The sequence below is a fragment of the Rhinolophus hipposideros genome (genome assembly GCF_964194185.1).
Source record: "Rhinolophus hipposideros genome assembly, chromosome: 8".
Classification (NCBI taxonomy): Eukaryota; Metazoa; Chordata; class Mammalia; order Chiroptera; family Rhinolophidae; genus Rhinolophus; species Rhinolophus hipposideros.
In genome coordinates this window covers 70,531,856-70,552,711 of record NC_138054.1, presented here as the reverse complement: position 1 = coordinate 70,552,711, position 20,856 = coordinate 70,531,856, and the positions used below count along the sequence as shown (strand labels likewise).

General features: G+C 45.9%; 2 protein-coding genes across 5 annotated transcripts in view; both read right to left on the bottom strand.

Annotated features, from left to right (window-relative positions):
- Nucleotides 1-13,371, bottom strand: part of OSCP1 (organic solute carrier partner 1) — a 28,002-nt gene extending 14,631 nt beyond the window's left edge. Inside the window, exons 1-4 of one of the 3 annotated variants that reach the window (XM_081057145.1) lie at nucleotides 13,154-13,363; nucleotides 8,120-8,149; nucleotides 3,710-3,864; nucleotides 246-413 (exon numbers count right to left, since the gene is read on the bottom strand). In XM_081057145.1, the coding sequence (XP_080913271.1) occupies nucleotides 246-413; nucleotides 3,710-3,864; nucleotides 8,120-8,149; nucleotides 13,154-13,265 (465 nt within the window). In that variant the 5' untranslated portion in view covers nucleotides 13,266-13,363. Of the gene's footprint in view, nucleotides 1-245; nucleotides 414-3,709; nucleotides 3,865-8,119; nucleotides 8,150-13,153 lie in introns of all 3 variants that reach the window. The other 2 variants (XM_081057146.1, XM_081057147.1) reach the window with 2 other exon arrangements.
- A 1,297-nt stretch (nucleotides 13,372-14,668) lies between these two features.
- MRPS15 (mitochondrial ribosomal protein S15) lies at nucleotides 14,669-20,579 on the bottom strand. Of its 2 annotated transcripts, none has more exons than XM_081057143.1 (8): nucleotides 20,350-20,579; nucleotides 20,020-20,064; nucleotides 18,889-18,964; nucleotides 18,053-18,101; nucleotides 17,490-17,574; nucleotides 16,513-16,571; nucleotides 15,073-15,264; nucleotides 14,669-14,821 (listed from the first exon to the last, which is right to left on the bottom strand). In XM_081057143.1, the coding sequence occupies exons 1-8, from the start codon at nucleotides 20,474-20,476 to the stop codon at nucleotides 14,684-14,686; spliced, it is 771 nt and encodes a 256-aa protein (XP_080913269.1). In that variant the 5' UTR covers nucleotides 20,477-20,579; the 3' UTR covers nucleotides 14,669-14,683. The 2 variants fall into 2 exon arrangements, with proteins under 2 accessions (XP_080913269.1, XP_080913270.1); XM_081057144.1 differs by having other exon boundaries at nucleotides 20,235-20,568.
- Between the last annotated feature and the right edge of the window lie 277 nt (nucleotides 20,580-20,856).

Here is a 20,856-nt window from a genome sequence, read left to right as displayed (position 1 = left end):
ACCACCAACCCCCTTCCCGAAAAGTTAGGAGAAAATGGCTAGGCTCTGTATCCTTGCTTTCCCAATTTTGAAGGCAATAGTAAGAGGGCATAAGATGATACTGGGAGGTTTTTAGAATTTTCTGGGAGTGTGGCAGGATTTGCCATTCCCCATCCTGTTCTCTCTGTCACAGAATCTGCCTGTCATTAACAGAGGAATGAGAGCAAGCATTGGGGCGGAGACGTGATAAATTGATGGTATCTTACGTCAAGCAGCTGCCGGAAAGTCTCATCCACCAGATGCAGGAGGGCTGGGGAGTCTTGGATGAATCCCTTGATGGCATCTAAATGATTGAAAGTGACCAGCAACACATCCTTGGGACGGGGACACAGCAATACTTGATATTTCAAAGCCATAGTCATCAGGTCATAGAGCTGCCAACCCACACACGAACAAAATAAATGGGATCATAAAAGCAGGTGTCAGAACCTCCAAACGGTGAAGCAGCCAAGCATTTAGCGAAAGCAGTTCTGGGAATGTCATGTAGCTCAGGCGACCATATCAGTTATCCCTCAAACCAAGATGCTTTTGAGAGTAAAAGGGGGGTGATATTAATAATTAAGCCAGGACAATAGGGGTAGACCAGGACATTGCTGGGCAAACCAGGATTTGTGGTCAGCTTATGTGCAATGCTGACGAAACACGTTTGAAACAATATCGACAGCTGTGGGGTCCTGTACTGACTGGGTGCTGGACTCAGAGCGAAAACCCAAATTCAAGCTCTCCATTGCTGCTGACAAGTTGAATGGCCCTGGCCAAGTCTCGTCACCTCTCAGAGCCTGAGTTTTCTCATCTGTAAAACACAGTCCCTAATTCCCTATTGTGGCAGAGCTGCTGAGAGGAGTAAATGAGAAGATACATGTGGAAGTGGCAAGTATAAAGTTCTACAACTGTAGAAGAACAATTTTAAAGCACAAAACTACTTAATAGCAACAAGCCCTTCTGTATGGTATGACCATCCATGGATGAGCAGAGGTGAGAAATTGATGAGGACCAAAGTGGTCAAGATAGGCTTTATGGAAGAAGGCAGTCACAGGTTTCAAACTGCTGGAGGGAGAGGAAAGGCATTCTCGTTGAGGGGAACAGCCTGTGTGAGGGCCTGGAGGCAGCCATGAGGATGCCATTTTCCTGGGAGAATGAGAATAGCCTGACTAGAGAGGATAGTTCGTGTTGGGGATGGTGGGAAATAAAGTTGGATAAGGACGGCAAGATTAGAATTGTAAAGGTTTTAGAAAGACAGGCAAAATCGTTTAGACTTGATGTAGGTGGAATTAGGGGGCTACTGAAGTTTTCTGAGCTGACATGATAAAAGTGGTGATTAAGCAAGATTGGTCAGTCTGGTGATGATGAGATGAGAGAAGGGAGAGATTAGAGTTAGGCGGATTAGCTTGTACGTAGCGCCTGATAGGTTTGCAATAATATCTATTGACTGTATGAATGAAAGAAATTTTTTTGGAGTAATCCAGACTTAAAGCCTGGAATAAAGATGGCAGAAATGGAAAAGGCAGGGGGAAAAGAACATATGATACTTAGAAAGAAAAGCTATGAGTTATATGATGACTACCTGACTAGATTTGGGGGATGAAGAGGAGGGCTGTCCAAAATGACTACAACATTTTCAACTTAGTGCCTGGGAGACGGACGATGCTACTGACAGAGGCAGGGAAGTCTGGGGGATGGGAGACAGAAGGAGCCAGTTTGGAGAGAAGGCTTGCACTCGCCTGAGGCCGGAATGAAAATATATAAACTGCTACCATCTGAGTGTTATGCCAGGCACATTTATATACATTACCTCACTGATCACATTTAATCTGCACAAGCACTCTATGAGGTTGATATTATCCCGAGTTTAAAAACAAGAAAATTTGCCTAATTTCACATAGCTAGTAGTAAATGGCAGAGTGAGATTTGAACTCAGGATGGTCAGATCCTACAGCATTTGCTAGAACTTTCTACATGATTTCATTTCTCTAACACGCAGCTAAACATTCCACTTAGAAAGTGGCAGACAAGAAGGAGCAGCCTGGTGTGCGAGTGTGAGTGTGTGTGTGTGTGTGTGTGTGTGTGAGTGTGTGTAATCCTAAAGATACAGATTTGAGACTCTGCCATCATTATCAAACACTGAGCACCTTTTGTATATGGGACACCATGCTAGGAATAAAGGATAAAAACAGATATACTTGTAAGATGAAGAAACGAAAGTTCAAGAGTTCTTCAGTAAATGGATAGTTCTTCAGTAAATGGATAGAGCTAAGACTTGAATCCAAGTTTGTTGATTACAGATTCTGTGTCCTTTTTCTATGGAAACTTAACTATCCTTAAAGGTAGAAGGAACAGAGCAAGCAGAACAGAAAAGATAATTAACATTTTATTGAACAGTAGGTCTACTACGTGCCAGGCCTAGGGATGTATGTTTCTCACTTCATCCTCCCAGAACAGATGAAGTAGCTCTTGTTATCCCCATTTTAAAGATGAGAAAAGGGAGGCTCAGGGAGAGAAAGTAACTTTCCAAAGGTAAGTGGCAGGAGGTCAGAGGGCACAGTTAACGGCAGTCTGTCTCTCTGAGGTTTCCAGGTACCAGCGATAAGTGAGCATTACTTTGCATACCTAGCACCCACCACTGTCAGTCCTCATGATTTTAAAAAATTCATATAATGGAGGAATTTGAAAAGGAATTATAATTTATAAAAATGAACTGAAGTCCACATTTTATTCAGATTTTATTAGTTTCCCCGTAATGCCCTATTTCTGTTTCAGGGTCCCACATTGCATTTTGTTGTCATGTCTCCTCAGGCTCCTGTTGGCTGTGTTGGCTCCTCAGGCTCCTGTTTCTTAGACTTTCCCTGTTTTTGGTGACTTTGACAGTTTTGAGTACTGGTCAGGTATTTCATAACATTACCTCCGAATGTTATTAGGTATTTTTCTCATGATTAGACTTGGGTTGTGGGTTTTTTGGGAGAAAGATCATGGAGGTAAAGTGCTATCCTCATCATATCATGTCACGGTACATACTACGAACATGACTCTCACCGCTGATGTTGATCTTGATCACCTGGTTGAGGCAGTGTTTGTCAGTTTCTCTATAGTAACGTTAACTGTTTCCCCCTGCCTTTCCATACTGTCCTCTTTGGAAGGTAGTTATTAAGTGAGGCCACACATCAGGAGTGGGGAGTTATGCTCTCCTTCCGTGAGGGCAGAGTAGCTACATAAATTTGGAATTCTTCTGAGTAGGAGATTTGTCTATTCCCTTCCATTTATTTATTTGGAATTTGTTTGTATTATTTGTTTCCCAAAGAGAGAGACATGTTCATGTTAGAAGACTGAGCAGTTTTGAATTTGCTTTAAAAAAAAAAAAGCCTGGTTTTCAGAGCTGAGATTTGTTAAGAATGAAGCAGAATTCACGTTTTTAGGGTTGGGTTAAGGTGTTCATAAATACGGGCGTGAGGACCAGTACTCTCGTTGGGCAGGTGGAATGACATAAACAATACAAGGGCTGGTGCAGGTGACTTCTGAGCTCCTTCCCAACTCTGGAACTCAGTAGCAATCTTTACAAGTGCCTTTTGCTTTTGCAAGGCACCTTTGCGTACATCATATCTGATTCTAGTCTACGATAATACACAAAAGATGCAAGAAATGCAAACCAGGGGGGATGGGGCCACTGTCTGCTCACCTTATCCATGCTGGCCTGTTTCAGTCTCATGATGGAGGCATGAGCCAGGCGGTCATAGACAGTCCTCAGGGCCTTCTTGGAGTAGAGCTCTTGGGGTTTGAACAATTCCTCCATAAACTTCCGATTGAACATGGTTGAGATTATGTCATTCAGAACTGTAGAGACAGGAGAGATACAGCTGAGCAAGGTACTGGAACAAGCTTTATTCAGGAAAGGACCTCTGTGTACAAACAGGAGGGAGGAGCTGGGCCTATGCAGAGTGGGGATGCTGACGCGCTTGGTGAGATCCGCTCCCTGGGGAGAAACCACACAGATGTGCCAATAGCAAGCAGGGTCCAGAGTGCCTCCTGAGACCATCTCGGAGCAAACATAAATATGACAACGTACAAATGTGGTGGGCTTCAGCGGTTACAAACCAATTTACGTACATTATCTCATGTGGTGGTAGGGGAAATGTTTCTTCTTTCTTTAAAAAACATTCCTATAAGCATTTTCAACTAGATCTCTTCCTTAAAATGAGAAATAGCATCACTCTTTTGTTTGTTTGCTTGGCAAATTTATGACATGTTTACTTAAAATTAAATTTTATAAAAATTGGACCAGTAATGGTAATTGACTTTTTCTTGGCAAAACATTTGATGACAATAGACAAATCTACAAACTGGTTAGAGATTAAAATATTTCTAATGTTTCTATAAGACGTATACTTCCGATTAGGACCATTTTAGAATGCCTTAATTTCTACGTTTGATCTATAATATTGATATTACCCTGTAGTGCTGTATCACATACTACTGTGCAAATGGAAAATTTCCATCTGGTGAGAAAAAAAAAGGTCCCAATGTGTGTGCAAACCAAAGTGTCTGAAATTCTCGTTCTTGATTCACTTGTTCATTTAGATATTTTTTTGCAACTCAAATACTATTAGTTGAGGGCTAGGAAAACCCTTTGGTACAAGAAATAGGAACAAGTATGGTCGAACACAGATTACTTTTAATTAAACCAGGTATATTCTGGCCTACAGATGAGAGTACATAGATGCCAAGAGTATACATTCGTAGTAATTAAAATTTGGAAGAAAATTGGTTACTTAAAATAATTATACAAAGTCAATTATTAAACACAGTGATTATTACTGAAAGATACAAACGCCTTTCTTTTGCCACACAAAGGATATGCCAGGTGATTGGCTGTGGCCATATCTCTTAGAGTAAAAGGCAGGTAGAACACTGATTTCATGATTTCAGGCAGTCTCTCTACCTTAAGTAATTGATAGCAATACCCTGAAGGCTCAGGTCAACTTTCCTCCCACCCTTCTTCTGCCGCCCCCGCAACCCGCACTCGGTTCAAGCCGTTGTTTCTCAGTCTAGTTGTGTAGGACACAGCTCCCTGGCCCATGCTAGTATTAGGAGACTTGTGCTCCCCCCACCCCCACCATGAGGCAGTTGGTTGATGGGTCGTTGGTCGGTTGCTCACAGCAGCTCACGGTAGCCCACAGCAGCACACAGCAGCCCAGCTCCAGGGAGAACCATTGTTCACAATCTTAGCTGTAGACGGCACAGCTCACTGGCCCATGTGGAAATAGAACCAGCGACCTTGGCGTTAGGAGCACCGAGCTCCAACCACCTGAGCCACCAGGCCGGCCCAAGTCAGCCTTTTAAAGGAGCTAAAGAGCATTTTTGGGGGGCAGGGGGAGCTGAGGGCTGGTTGTATTTAAATCTTAAATGGAAGGGCTACACAGAGACATGGGAGGAGGGTCCCCCCCAACTTGACACAAAAGAACTGTGACTCCTTACAGAAGTGTTGAACTCACACTTGACCTTTGGATGTTATTCTAGACTCCATCCTATTAGTGAGGAATAACCAAATCCATCACTAACACAGGGTATCCCTCACATGTGACAATTTCAACCCATTGCAGCTTGCCCTTAATATACAAAACATGTCCCCAATGTGGTCCACTTGGAGACATAACTCTTCCAGGTTTGCCTCATGCATGGCCTTTTGCCTAAAACCTAAATAAGCAAGGACCTGCAATAAACTGGGTTTTCTAATGTTTTTCTTACTGCAGCCTATATAAAAATGCAGAATTTGCAAGGAGATAGTTACAAGCGAAAAGTCACAGGTAAGGCCTCCAAAGAGAGAATCTGAATTTTCCACAGCTTTATGTAGGACAGGGAGAAGTGCCACAGGGGAGGAGTTCAAGTTAATGAATCACATCAGCTCTGAGTTATGTTAATCTTGAGTCTTTCAGATCTTATCAGGATCGAAGAAAATAGCTTAGACCCAAATAAATCAGTTCTAAAAGAAAGAAAATCGCAAGGAGATTGTTAGCTGCTCTGGCAAAGTATGTAAGAAGCAAAATGAAGCCTTTCCCTCTGGGAAGTAAATTAGCTATATACCACCAAGGCTCTTTGCACAAGAACGCGCCTTAAGTTCACCCGTTGGACCACAAATGCCCCTAGGGAGGAAATGGAAGTTCTATAGTTGGGCCCCGGCACCCAGGATCGTGCCTCTCATTTAATTCTTCAGAAAGAATATGGGGTCACAAGTTAACATGCCCACATCTCACAACATACTTTGCCTGGCACTTGGTTGAGGTGGGCCCACTGTGTACCAGACACTGAGATAAACACAAAGAGGAAGGAAATGTTGTTCTTGCCCTGAAGAAGCAGCCCAGGTCATATTTAAGTTAAATACTATAAAGAGAGAAATAGTTTTAACCATACCTTAGTCTGTCTTGGTGTTAGGTTTTGGCACGCACATGAGCTTTGCATAATTTCATGAGACAGGAATGTACTAGGAGCCAGATTTCATCAGGAAGAAACTAAGGCCAGGAGCAAAGTGGTTTTTCACAGGGGCATCAGAAGGGTTACATTACTGAGCTTTAACATCTGAGGCTTCTAGTCCTGGGTTCATATTATGAAGTTAGTTTCTGCTCCTTATTTGTGAATGCTTAAGTTAAAATATATTCCAGTGATTCAATGATGTACACAAAAAAGCCTTCAAAATCCATACTTCTCACCTGAAATTCTGCCACATGTCAAGAGGTGGGCCAAAAATTGCTCAAAAGAAATGGCAAAAAAATGATTGTGAAATAAAAGAGTATCAAGCACTTCAGTTGGGCTTTTCTTTGAGCCTGGCCTAATGAAATAATTCTCTAGACGAAGACAACTGAGTTTTTATCAAACCTCTGTTGTAAATTTAATTGTTTATGGGAACATGCAATTTGAAACCAAGGGTAAATGAGAGGAGCTATTACTTCTGGATGGCTACCATGGTATGTTCCAGGTGCTGGGCTTAGAACTTCCCATGCATTATCTCATTTAAATCCCAAGACAACTTGGAGTTATTATCCTTATTGTATTAAGGAGGAAAATTATGCCTTAGGTTCCAGTCCAAGGTCACACAGCTAGTGTTGAAATTAGAATGAGGTTGTTTGATTCTAATGCCTGTGCTCTTAAATATTATATATGTTATCTCCTCAGCATACTTGGTGTAGTGAGAGCATTTAAAATATTGAGGACAGTGACTGATGACATGCATAAACCGCACCCAAATGCCAAATGATAGGAGGTACTCGTGACACTTAAAGGTGAGAAAGGCTAATGTCTTATTCTGAGGAATTGGCAACTTTTTCAGGTTTGCTGCTACTGTGTTTCCCCAATAAGACCTAGCTGGACAATCAGCTCTAATGCATCTGTTGGAGCAAAAATTAATATAAGACCCGGTATTATATTATATTATATTACACTACATTACATTATATTATGTTACATTAAAGTAAAATAAGACCAGATCTTATATTAATTTTTGCTCCAAAAGACGCATTAGAGCTGATTGTCCGGCTAGGTCTTATTTTTGGGGAAACACGGTAGTTGTAGGCAAAGAGGATATTGAAGATTAGGCATGATAGGGCCACACTGCATGCATGATATCATGCCTTCTGCCCACAATCCTGACAGTCATGCAGTCACATGCTTCCATTTTTCTGGTTGCTCAACAGATATTTCTGTGTGCTAAGGAGAATGGTTCAAGGAAGGTCACGCATGTTGAAGCACAATTCTTTTGTTTTACGATACTATCACAGAATTGCTTTCAGGACTGCCAAATAGGACAACTTATCCAGAAGTATAGCTACTGCCCGAGTAGTCCCCAAAAAGCTTGGAATTGATGAAGAGAGAAAAGTACCTCAGGTGCAATATGGTCATTATGCCAAATTTGCTTGGTTTTCACCTTACATGCTGTATTTATTTAAGGAAAAGATTCAAATGTATAACCAATGTTTCATGCCTATTTTTTTCATTTTGAAATATTTAGAGTGGCCCCACTTTAAGCCCCACTGATGAAGGAAGGACTGAGCGAACCTATGGATGCAGACTGAATACATGCAGCCCAGAGATAGCATACCTCGTTTTCTGTCCACCTCTGTCCATTCATCTACATGAAGCATATAAAAAGAAAACACCAGTTCATGAAGCAAGAACATCATTTGCAAGGAGGCTTTAAAAATACCAATTTCAATTATCTGGTCTATGGAACTTTTATTCTTCATGTTGCACCAATGTCTAGTATGAATACTCTGCCTTCCACACAAGACTTTTAAAAGGATGATGGATAATGAGGTTCCACAAAAGCCCTAGAGAGGCTCTGTCTTATACAGAGAGGCCTGAGAGGAGAGGAAACTCAGAAGGACTAGCTACCCTGGGGTTTGTCTTGAAAGGCTCAAGCAGTCATCCTTTCTAATGCTATGAGGATATACATGATTAAAAATAAGGTTTTTAAAAAACACTAACTTCTGCGAGGAAGAATAATTCCAAGAATAGAGAGAGAAGGGAACTTTTTTTTTGTATAACCTGATTTTTTTTTGGTTTTTTTAATTAATGTAAGTTTTCCCTTTCTAGAGTACTGATAGAACTGTTTGAATTAGAAAACTTGAATTAAAAGGAATGAAAAGGAATACATGTCTGTGTTTCTGATATACTTTTTCTATAGAGATGTGTGACTGCCAGGTAAAAAGAGGGGAGTTATGGTAGGACCACTGTAAAGAAAGTTCCTGAGGACAAAGGCAGTCAGAAAGATGCCAAGAGGAGACCAGATAAAGAAAAAAAAGTACTTGGCTGGAGAAATCAGTAAGAATTAAGACCCTTTATGAGTTGAGACCTGGCTCTACCATTTACTAGCTAGATAACTTCAAGCAACTTGTTTAACCTCAGTTTCTTCATCTGTAAAATGGGGATCATAATCGTACCTACCTCACAGGGTTGCTGTGGGGATGAAAAAGATAACACACCAAGCACTTAGCTGGCTTCTCTTCTAGTCCCACTTTCTCTACTGAAGGACACTGGACACCACCCATAAAGGATGAAAGATGACTTTTTTTCTTTCCTTATTTTTGGGGTCAATTTCAATCTAAAAAAACCACTCTCAGATAAACAGAGTTCTACACACATTCACATTTAAAATACATTTTATAACTAATGGTGTCCCTTGGAAACATTTGCCACTAGATTGTTTCAAAGGTGATTTCTGCAGTTATAATCAAAACATATACGTGTCTTCAATACACAATGCCAACAGCCCCTAAGAGACCAGTCTGGAAGGACAGCCAGAGCTGTGCCCTAACTGGCTGCAAAGGGTTCCCATTGCAAGGTCAGACTCCTCTGGGAAAATTTACCATCTTTCTCCCACAAGAGTCATAGGGTTTGGAGAGAAAACACTGGGGAAGCAGCACGAAAAGTCAGACCTTCCTAAAGCAGATACTGGCTTCTTTAGCATAATGCCCACATCTTCTATCTTGTTGCATTTATTTTATAGGCGGTCTTGCCTGACAGGCTTGTGGGAATTCAGAAAGGTGGAGTTGCCACTCTTGTGAAGGTGTGTTTGGGAATCGTGGTGCTGCAAGGGGCTCACCTACTCTAAGGGACAGCGACTACCAGCTGCCGACAAAATGGAGCTGGCAAATGCATGCCCAGGGAGGGGTACGAGGCCCTCCTACAGGCAATGACACGGAGCTCCAGTAGAGGTCTCTGAAATGCTGTGTGCGCGTGGCCCTTTTGCACTTGAGGATCCAGGGGAAGGTAAACGATGTCGTTTTTCTATTATTTCTCCAGATGACTTGTTTCTGACAATTCCACTTTAGTTATATTTTGAGTGGGAGGCATGTGAAAGGCCGCCCAGAGCTGCCTGTTAAAGTGGAACTAGAAAAATAGGAACAGAACTTCACCACCATTTAGTTGCTCAGTACTACACTGCGATCTGCAAGTCTTGGGAAAATAAAAATCACTCAGTGGCTCTATGCCTCAGTTTTCCCCTTCTGCAAAATAAAGACTGTAAACAAAATGTAGTATCTTATTTGTGAGTATTTTTAAAAGGGCGGGAGTGAGGCAAAGGCTGCTTTTATTATGCTTGCAATTGCTTAAAATGTGGGACAACATTCAATATGCAACCCTCAAAAGTTGCACCATAGACAGTACTTCCTTTCTGTTGAGTGCTGAACTAGAGGCTGCATTGTGGGGAAAAGCTGCACTACCTGCACTGGCCTTGTGGGAGCAGGATGGCCTCCAGGAGACCAATTAGTTGTGTAAGATAATGAAAACATCTAGAAGAAGTAGGGTTTCCATTCAAAGCTTCAACGAAGACTAGTTTACCGTGTCTGGTATTTTATAGGCCTCTGGGCAGGGTCATATCTCACAGTGGCTCCTGTTCCTGTAGCAACACCAACTCCAAATGGTGGCATAGATGAGTGTTTCTCAAGTTTGAATCCTACACTCTCTACTCTGTCTTCTACAAGTCCCCATCAGCCAACTATGGCTCTTTCTGTTATTTCTTTTTAAAATCAGTGGGTATATTTTCAGTTACTTATTTTTAAAACCAGTGGGTATATTGGATATTTTTTTCAAACCTCTCCCTCTCCTCCTGACCTTCCAACTCCCTTCCTCCAAAGATTCTGATACAGTTCCCCCAGGTATGGAAGTATAGTGCTGCAGCTAAGGACATGTTGCTTAAGAGTATGAACTCTGGAGCCCCGGGACCTGGGTTCAGATTCTTTACTCTTCCTCTTACCAGTGATGCAACCCTGGGCAAATTAGCCTTAGTTTTCCCATCTGTTAAATGGGGATAGTAGTTATTACCTGTGTGATAGTATAGTTGTGGGGATTAAGGTATTCATGGAAGTCCTTGTTACATGGTAAATGCTTAATAAATGTTTGTTGTTGTTGTCGTTAGGAAGACACATCTCCCAGTTTTAGAATCAGTTACTGGACCAGACTGATCAAAAAACGCCCTACCTCTAGGGGATGCGCAGAAGGGCTAGATCTGGAAACTGGAGAGAATGAGTGTGTGAATGTGAATTACCAAAGATGGCTGAAACTCCCTTAAGCTGTATCTAGCAAACCCAGGACTACAGCTCCTGAAGACAAAGGAAGCCAGTCCCCTAGTATTCACAGGGTCTTGCCCAGACCTCCTCTTCAAAGACAACACCCACTACTTATTGTGCTGAACATGTCAAATGCATACATTATCTCATTCAATGCTTACAATTTTTCTGTAAGGTATATATTATTACTCCTATTTTATGGAAAAAGAAACAGACTTGTAGAGGTTATACTCCAAGGTCATATAACTAGTTAAATGGCAACGCTAGAATTGGGATCTGTATCCGCATGACTTCAGAGAACATGCTCTTAATTGCCAATTTACACTGCTTTCCACGAAGCGGACACCTGTCAGTTCACGGTGCCATTAGCCCAAATGAAATCACACAACATAGGCGCCAAGGAAAACAGAACTCCGTTGAGGAAGAAATGGCAACATCATATAAAACAGCTAATTTAGATAATCAGTTCAACAAACATTTACTGAGCACCGATTTATTCTGGTCTAGACATTATGCTAGGTGCTGGAGTACAAAGATGAGTAAGGCAATCACATGGGGGAAACACATACACAGACCATTTCAGGATAATAATGGTCAGTGATAAGGTAGAGAGGCATGCATGGAATGCTATGGGACTACGTGCCAGGTCCTTACCCCATGTGAGGAGGCATCCCAAAGGAAATGAATCTTAAGCTGAATAAAGCAGGATGAAAGGGGAATTACTAGCATGGAAGTGGGAGGCTTGGGGTAGGATGAGGATTACTAGCATGGAAACAGGCACGAATATACTTTAAATGGAGACCTACAAGCAGTTAGGTATTAAGATACAAAGTAGGAGGCAGGCAGTGGTGGAAGGTGTGACTGCAGAGGTGGACAGAGATCAGATCAGGAAGAGCCCTGAAATGTCCTGCCAAGGACTTGGCCTCCATCCAGACAGCAGTGGGGAGCTGACACAGGGTTTTAAGTAGTGGGGAGTATGGACAGATTTGCATGTTAGAAAGCTTTCTGGCAGCAGTTTATAGAATGAATGGAGGGGGTATGCTATAGGGAGTTCCTTTCATCTCTTTTTGCATGGACTTGACTATCTCACAGACAGGATAGTGACTATCTGAATATGTATGCTTAAAATCAATTGAGCATACAGAGACTGCTGGAGAGAATAAATGTTTTCATCAGTGGCCACGTCAGTTAACTTTCCCTCCTCTACAGTGAAATATAATATTTCCTTCATATTTAATCCCAAGAAACTTCGTGAAAGCAGTTGTTGGTTGAGAGGGGAAGAAAAGAGGGTGAGAAAAAGGGTGGCAGAGTTCTGGGTGGTCATTTCTCTGGGGATTAGATGTGCATATGGGAGACAGATTTTGCATTTTAGAAACTCTCATATAATTATTTCCAAAATTGCATTCTTTTCCAACAATTGTGAAGGGAAAGAATGATAACTTCCTGATGTTTTACTATTTATCTGTTGTTTCAGGACCCCACCTTTCTAGAAATAGCTTTGGAAATGAGCAAGACTGGCTTCCAGTTTATGAAGGATAATGCTACACAGAGGAATGGCGAATCACAGCCTGTTCTGGGGGGAAGAGACTAGCAAAGGAAATGTCTCCGGGTGGTGGGCAGCTGCGACTCCTACATTTGGGAGGGATCGGATGTCAAGAGAGATTAGGAAATCACCTCTCCAATTTGAGGGGATGAGGAAATTGGGGTGGGGGAATGAGGGTATCCTGACAATATTCAGTGGGGGTATTAAATCCCTCTGCTGTGAAAAGATCTTTTGGGCAATTTGACTCCTGAGGTGCTCTGAGTGGATGGGGCTGTGGCGTTGTGAGGAAGGTCCCTGGCTGTAAGAGTGCAGGGTGCAGGGTGCAGGGGTGTTGGTCCGTCTGTCATGGGGCCTGGTTGCGGGAGCTGAGGCGGCGTGAGGGGGCCTGGCTGCGGGGTATGAAGCTGGCTGTGGTGCCCGGTGAGGGGGCCGGGCTGCGGGATGTGCGGCTGGCTGTGGGTGCCCTGTTACGGGGCCGGACTGCGGGGCGTAGGGCTGGCAGTGCGCGCTGGGCGCCTCTCACCTCTGCGGGCCTTGTCTCCCGGGATGTTCTGGGCCCGCAGCCGCTGGTCCAGGATGTAAAGCATCTCCCCGCCCAAGTTCAAGAAGAGCAGCGGTAGCGTCCGCACCGACATGGTGCCGGAAGCGAGCAGAGCGGGCGAAGAACCCTGAGGTTGAGTAGCCAGAGGCCTAGAGGCCCAACCACTGCGTCCTCTTAGTCCGGTTGCCAGGGCAACGCAGCGGCCCGCAAAAGCAGCCAATCAGCAGGCCGTTTGTTGGGAGGCGCCCAGGGGCGGACGCTTATTGGGCTGAGTGCCCGAGACCTACGGGGTGCGTTTGGACTTTCTGAAGTTCTCGGGAATGGCTAGTGCTGGCGGGGGAGCGGCCGGCGCCGTGCGCTCGCGTGCGCAGGTGCCCGAGAACGGGGAAAACCCCAGCAAAACTTTAGCGCTGTCTCCCAGCAGGTGAACCTAGGTTTGTCACCGCTCTGTTTCCTGTCTGTGCGACTTTGGGCAGGTGGTTTGAGGCTGGGTTTCCTCATACGTAAACTGAAGGGGACAGTCACCTCCCAGGCTTGCAGAGGAATTAACGAGAATATGCAAAGTGCCACGAAAGCACTAATAAAATGGTAACTGACGTTTCTTTTAGGTGGGGGAGGACCATAAATCTTTGGATTATTTGCATTTCCTACCTAAAAGCTATTGGGAGTGAAGCCCCACGTGGTTTCAGGATCCCTGAAGCCAGCCAGGCCCGTTTCTGTCTGTCCCCTTCCTGGAGAATCATGCTGGGGACTCCTCCAAGCTCCCTCCTTCCGGTAACTTCTCTGCTCTGAGGTTGGTGACCCCATACTTGACCCCCGTTTTGAGCTGCAGGGTCACCGGACCGCCGTTTGCTGTACATTTTTATGTTGATGAGCAACCATTTCTGTAACTGTTTCTAAAACCTACTAATCATCTTTCTCTCCAGCATCTCGCACTTGAAACCCGAGCTTTGAAACTGTCTCTCTCTCGAGGTCCTATTACTTATCAGTCACCAAATTCTGCTGTTTCCTCCAAACTCTTTCTCGTCTTTATCTCTTCATTTCTTTCTCTGTCTTGTCACTATGTTCCTCTGTGTTACTGCTCTGTTCTCTCCTCCACCCGCACTTGCTGCGAGGCCACATCCCTTCAGTGGCTTCCTCCTGTTTGACAGACCACTCTGGCCCGCATTCAGGGCACGCCACTGTCTCCAGCTACCTTTCTAGAGACATCTCCTATACGCCCTTGGCTTTCTCACCCAGCAGCCAGCCAGCCATGCTTCCTCTGCTTCTGTGCTCAGTCTCGCCTCCACTGAAACGCCACCTGGACGACAGGCAGTTGTCTGTGTGAATGGGTGTGAGGTGTGTGATACGAGTGTGTCCTCTGATGTGTGAGGGCAGGGACTCTGCCTCAGACACCCCTGGGAATCCCAGAGCTGAAAGAAAGGATGAATCCCTCCTTTTCCTCAGGCCACAAAGAGCCTTGCCTTCTCTCCTAGCACTCTTCAAGGCAGAAAGATATAACTTGAACAAAATTTATTGGTTTTCCTTGATTGCCTCTGGCCCGGCGCTGGAAGGGCTCTCTGGGTTCGTCTGGCCTTGTTTCCGGGCTGCTGCAGCAGCAGCTTTTAAGGCCCTTTTCTGCTTCTTCACCTTTTGAGCCTCCTGGAAAACCTGGGGATGGAAAGGAGCAGGAAAAAACTTTGTAATCGTAGGCAAAACCTCCGACTGGGAGCAGATGGGGTGGTAACCGACTTGCCCATCTGCTCACCCCAGCTTTTCTCCATGGGGTTGGTGGTCTGTGAGTTACTGCAAGGCCTTAGGGCCAGTTCTATGCCTCTATCAGAAACAAATGACCCCTCCCTTCTGCTGTCTCCACCACAGTCCCAGAGCAGGGGCCGACTAAAGCAGCAATTTGGACTCACCCGAATGCACAGAGCCTTCTTGGTCACCCAGCGGCGGTGGGCTTTTCGATAGTATAGAGGGGGAAAGGTGTACTCAATTCCCAGCTCCTTGCACGTCTTCTCAAAGACATTATAGTTGGTCTTACGGAGGTTTTTGAGCATCTTTTTCCTCTGGTCAATGCTCATCAGCAGATAGCGCTTGTGGGCTTTGTCCTGTAAGATAGTCGGTATTCCTTTTAGTATTATATAAATAAGTGATGTACCACTTCACAGTAACAAAGGATGGTCATTTTATCATCTCATTGAAACCTCCCAACAATCTTGCAAATATTACTGCAACTGACGTAAGTATTGTCATTGTTATTCCCATTTTATAGATGGGAAACTAAAGGCTCAACAATGTTATCAAGTCTCCAATATAGATCTATTGTTCTCACTCCAAACTCATGCTCTTTCCCCTACACCACCCATTCAGCCTCTGACTGTCAGCTGGGGTGGATGGGTTGGAAGGCCGTTTGCTCTTCCTGGAGACCCCTACCTGCAGCCAGGTGCTGCTCTGTGAGGGACCTCTGCCATGGGGCTGGTGTTCCATACTCCAAATGAACAAAACTGACCTCCAAGGAATCGGCTCAACCAGCTCAGGAGACCACTGAGGTGCCAGGCTAGAGCTGGACCAGTCTATGCACAATTGTGTGTTTATTAAAAATACCAGCAATTACAGTAGCTCTGTGTCCAACACTGTGCTGAGATACGACATAATGGTTAAGAATATGGGCCCTGGAGGGAGACTGCCTAGTTTGAAGTCCTAGCACATCATTTCCTAGTGCTGTGCCTTGAGGAATAACTTAACCACTCCATGCCTAGATTATTCTTTAGTAAAATGGGATAGAAAGATGGATATAAGGGTTAAATGAGCTAATACATGTAAAATATTTAGGAAGAGGCCTAAATACTTTATATGCATCATGTTGGCTGTTATTTGATTTTTCATTTATACCTGACATTCAATATTATATGCTACTATTATTATATAGTTCCTGCAATCCTCTCAACAGGTACTATTATGATCCTCATTTCACAGACAGGAGAACTGAGGCTCAGACATGTAACTTCCCTGGAGTCACACAGCTAGTTAAGTGGACGTGGCAGAGCTGGGATTTGAACCCAGGGCAGTCTGACCCCATCCATGCATTCAACAAATATTTACTAAGCATCCACTATGCGCCAGAGATACTTGTGACCATGCTCTAAAGTCTGTGTTCTTACCCACTGGTGATACTCAGCACAGCCCTGGAAGGCTCCCATTTCTCTGTTGGAGGTCGGAGGGAAATGTCTCCCACTGCAGCTGAGGGGTGGGCACCTGCCTTCTCAAGTTGCCTGTCTGGACCCAGAGTCTCTCACGCCTCATACTCCTCTGCCCTGGCTGCTGGTGTTTAGCTGTGAGCAATGCTCAAGGCTTACCTTTCGATGTTTCTGCATGTGTTCTTCATAATTGCGGATCTTGACAGTCAAGGCAACAACTGAAACCACAAACCACAGAGGATGAGAGCCAGGCACAAAGGAAGGAAGGGCCCGGGCCTGGGTTACGTATTAAGACCTCAAGGAATAACTATCACCAAGGCTCTTGTATAGTTCTCTACAATTCCTGAAGCACTCTGAATTTCAAGATCTGAAAAGACTTTGGATTATCTTTCCTTTGGAAAGCAATGCTTAAGGAAGGGGAAGCTCCTTAATCTTATAAAGGTATTATTCCCAAACCGTAGCAAATAGCATCCTTAATGGTAAAACTTTAGAGCATTCCTATTAAATTCAAGAATTAGTCTAGGATGCAGACTATCATGGTTAAGTTCCTAGCCAATGTAATGTCCATCGGCCTGGAGGTCCTAGCCAATGTAATACGATTCCCACATTGTCAAGGGTCTGCTCCTTGCCTCTCCCCTTCCAGCTGCCATTCTCATGAGTTTTCACTGATGAGTTTTCAGAATTATCAACTCCCACTCAACTCCTAAAGCTCCAGAATAACCTTCCTTCAGGTATCCTCTTGGAGGATACTGGAGAGACTGTAACTATGGCAGGCTCTTCCTGTACACACACTGGGTTTTGGGAGCACTGCAGACAGTGCAGTGGGAACTCTGGTTCTGACCACATGATCCCTTCACACCACCTTAGCTGCAGAGTGGAGAGAGACATAGAGCCAAGCTTTGGTTCCAGAGGAACCTTGCCTGAGCTCACAGAGGCCGGAGGCAGGACCTAGGCACCGACTCCAGCATCACACAGCTCAGGATACCAAGTCCAGTGTTCATAGCCCTCGGTTCTTCCTGTGTCTCCCTTTAACAAGCCACATGTAATGTCTAGTGTACTTGCAGATGAGGCCCTGGATCAAGTACCAACTAGCAGACTTCCCTGCTCTCCCACTCCCCAGGGGGCCCCTGACTAACTTCGAGCCTCCAGGGAGCTGGTGTCCTCAGGGTTTGCCACCACCTTGTTCATCAATTGCTCTTGCTTGATTTTGAGCTTCTCTTTCTGTTGAAGATAGAGACAGAGAATCTGTGAAGACTGGCACCCCTCACACCTCTAAGTACTAGCCCTCAGACCTCCAAGGCCATGGCTGCCGTCATAGCAACTAGACCACAAGGCTCAGGGCCTGACTTCACTCTGCTACCAGGGCATGGCCTCTGGCTAATCACATGGCTATTCACGTCTAGGTGAGCCCAAGGCCAATGCTACTGGCCTGTGGGATGAATGTCCCCAAAGCTTGCTCATTCGTTTAGGCGTTAGATCTTTACTGAGCACCTACTGTTCGTCCGATGCTAGTGGTACAATGGGGAAACAAGACTGTCCCTGCTCTTCAGATGTTCAGTCTGGGGGTATTGACAAGTGGACAAGAATGACATTGGTAGAAATGCTGCAACATAGCATGGGATGGGAGGTGTAACCAGGGTAGGAGGGAGTCCCAGAGGAGAGGTCTGAGGGAGGCCAAGATTTGGTACAGGCCACTCACCTGGTTGGCCATTTCCAAAGACAAGAGCCTTTTCACAACATCATCAACCCTGTGGAAAAACCATAGCGATGAGAGACAGATGTGGGGGTAGAGGGGGAAAGGGAAGCAATGCTGTTTTCATTTTAGTTTGAAAAGCAAGGATGATTGAAAATTTCTTTAACAAATGAGTCTCTGGAGGTTGGGAGCCATCTCCCAGGGATTAAAAGTCAGCATGGATCTGATTTGCTGGGCTGAGAACATGGAATGATGTGATAACTACAGAAAATTGAGGCTGTCAGCTCAAGTGTTCCAGGCTTATCACGGGGTGGGGGTGGGGGCAAAGGGAGGATTTGCATTTTAGCTAGAATATGGCTCAATCAGTCTTAAGACACTTACTTCAATTCTGTAATCATTATTTCTTTCTCAAGTCACACTGCACAGTGGGAGGAACTAGAGGGACTGCCCAGCAACCACCGCGTAGGACGGGCTGAGCAGAAGTATCCTGGTTTTCGTATTGTTCAGCCTAGAATTCAAACTCTAGCTCTGCCCCTTAGGATGACATTGGGCAGCTTGATAATCTATAAAACGGGGACACTATTGAAGCATGTTCCCTCCTTGGTATCTAATGGTATGGGGTCTTTACTCAGAACACCAAAAAAGCATGCAGTTGAACCCTGTAAGCTCCATCTGTCCCTGCTGCCCACTCACCCTCACCCTGTGAGCTTCTACAGTTCTTTGCCCCATTCTATATTCAAGTTTCAGATGTAGCAGGCCAAGCCTTGAAGCCACTGTCTCCTGCCTCCTTGCCAATCCTCCCAGGGTCCCCTGCCTCATCAAAGAGATTTCTTCCTGCTTACTTCTCAATTCCAGGGACGTTCTGGTAATCTTTGAGCAGCGTGGAAGGGGGTGGGTCATCTTCTTGGCTGGGTTGAACTGTCAAGAGGAGGGATGGAAAACACTCAGCGTCAACTCTCACTGCCCATCTTCCCAGACTTAGCTCTTCTCACCAACTCTGTCAGACATCCAGGGTCTCAAGCAAGGCACTGGATATCCCTGGGCTCAGTTTCTCCCTGTAAACTCCCTGGGCACCTGCCCTGATAGTTCATGTTGGGAGTAGATGGCTTTTCTCAAGACCCTGTACTGTGCCTTTACCTCTCACACACCTATCTGGCTCTACAGTCATCAGGTGCCCAATAAAAGGGGCTTCCTGGGGGCAGACTGAATCGGACTCCTTTTGAATCTCTCACAGCCTGGTCTATAACCCAGCATAGAACAGGCACTCAACAAACACTTGCCGGCTAACTGCATGAATGGCATAAGGGGGTTGAGCAGGAACCCCTAGTTTCAGGACACTTGAAATGTAAGACCCAAACACACAGACCGCAGGAAACCCTCAGCCTTGGTGCGGGCATCTCTGTCTTCCCGGGGAGGTGAGGGAGAGGTACGAGGAGAGATCAGTGTGTCCTCTCCAGTCAGCTCCTGCTCTGTCGCTGTGCAAGTAATATGAATAGCGACACATACTAATATATACTACAGTGTATCGCGCACAGTGCTAAAGATGCTTTTCACGTGTTATCATGGAATCCTAACAACATCCTCTCAAACAGATACCCTTATTTTAGAATGAGACTCAGAGGAAGGTCTAACTTGCCCAACATCACTCAGCTAGTAAGAGAGATCTTTACCCCTCTGTAAGCTGCCTTGCCAGGGGCAAGCCCACGCTCCTCCTCCCCAGGGCAGACACCAAGTGTGGGCGACGTGCCAGGTGGGCGGGGTGCGCTCCCTCGGGCCAGCTCTGCACTCGAGCCCCACTCCACCTCTCCTCGCCCGACTCCAGGCTTCAGGTGACAGGCGGACGTGGGGTCTTCTGCGCGGGGCCTCTGGCTCTCCCCGTCCGGCGGCTCCAACTAGCCGCCCCCTGCCCCTGGCCACCCCAAGCCTTTCGGCTGGTGTGTCTTCCGCCCCGGATCCCACCCAAGAGCTCCTACCTGGTTTCTGGGGGGCATAGCCACGGGCGGCCCGGAGGATGAGACCTACGCGGAGGAGAGAGGGCGGAGGACATCTCCTTCAACAACCCAGCCTCGGTTCCTTCCTGTGCTTCTCCCCCTTGGCCTCTGCCCCTCTGTGCCTCACCGCCGCCCCACTTCCAACGCCCCCTCGGCCCCACATCTCTCCCACCTGGTCTCGCTTCCTCCCCACCCACCACACAGTCTCCTTTGTCCTGCCGCAGCACTTCTCCCCGATGCTCGTCCTTCTGCACCCTCCATCTCCGCCGAACCCTGTCCCTACTCCTGCGGTCCCGTGTCTCAGCTCCTCACCGCGAGGTGAGGGAAGGCCCCAGTGGTCGGAGGGTAGCCGGGCACCGCCTCCACCCGGCAGCCCCAGGGCCTGGGTCACCGACTGGGTCCGAATGGAATTCAGCGCTCTCCACGCCGCCCTCAGCATGGTGACTTCTGAGCCCTGCGCGCGGCGCCACCGTCGCCTTCGCGGTACGGACGAGGTTACACGGGGGCCGCCATGTTGGCTCAGGCTCGACCAATCGAGTGCAACTGCGAGACCCGAGCAGAGGAGGACCGATTGGTGGAAAGGCAGGACTTCGGGCATCAAGCGGAGAAGTCTGCTTAGCAGCTGGGCGAGATGGGGACGTGGTGGTTGCTTGGCCGCGTTATTGGTGCGCGGTGCTGTATACATTCTAAGATGCCACTTTTTCTCGGGCGTGCATCCCGCCCTTAATCCCACTCTATGTTCCTGACTCCGACCCGGGTTATTTTGGGGGGCTTTCCTGCGGCCTGTCGTAACCTACCCCGAACCTGGTATTTCCACTC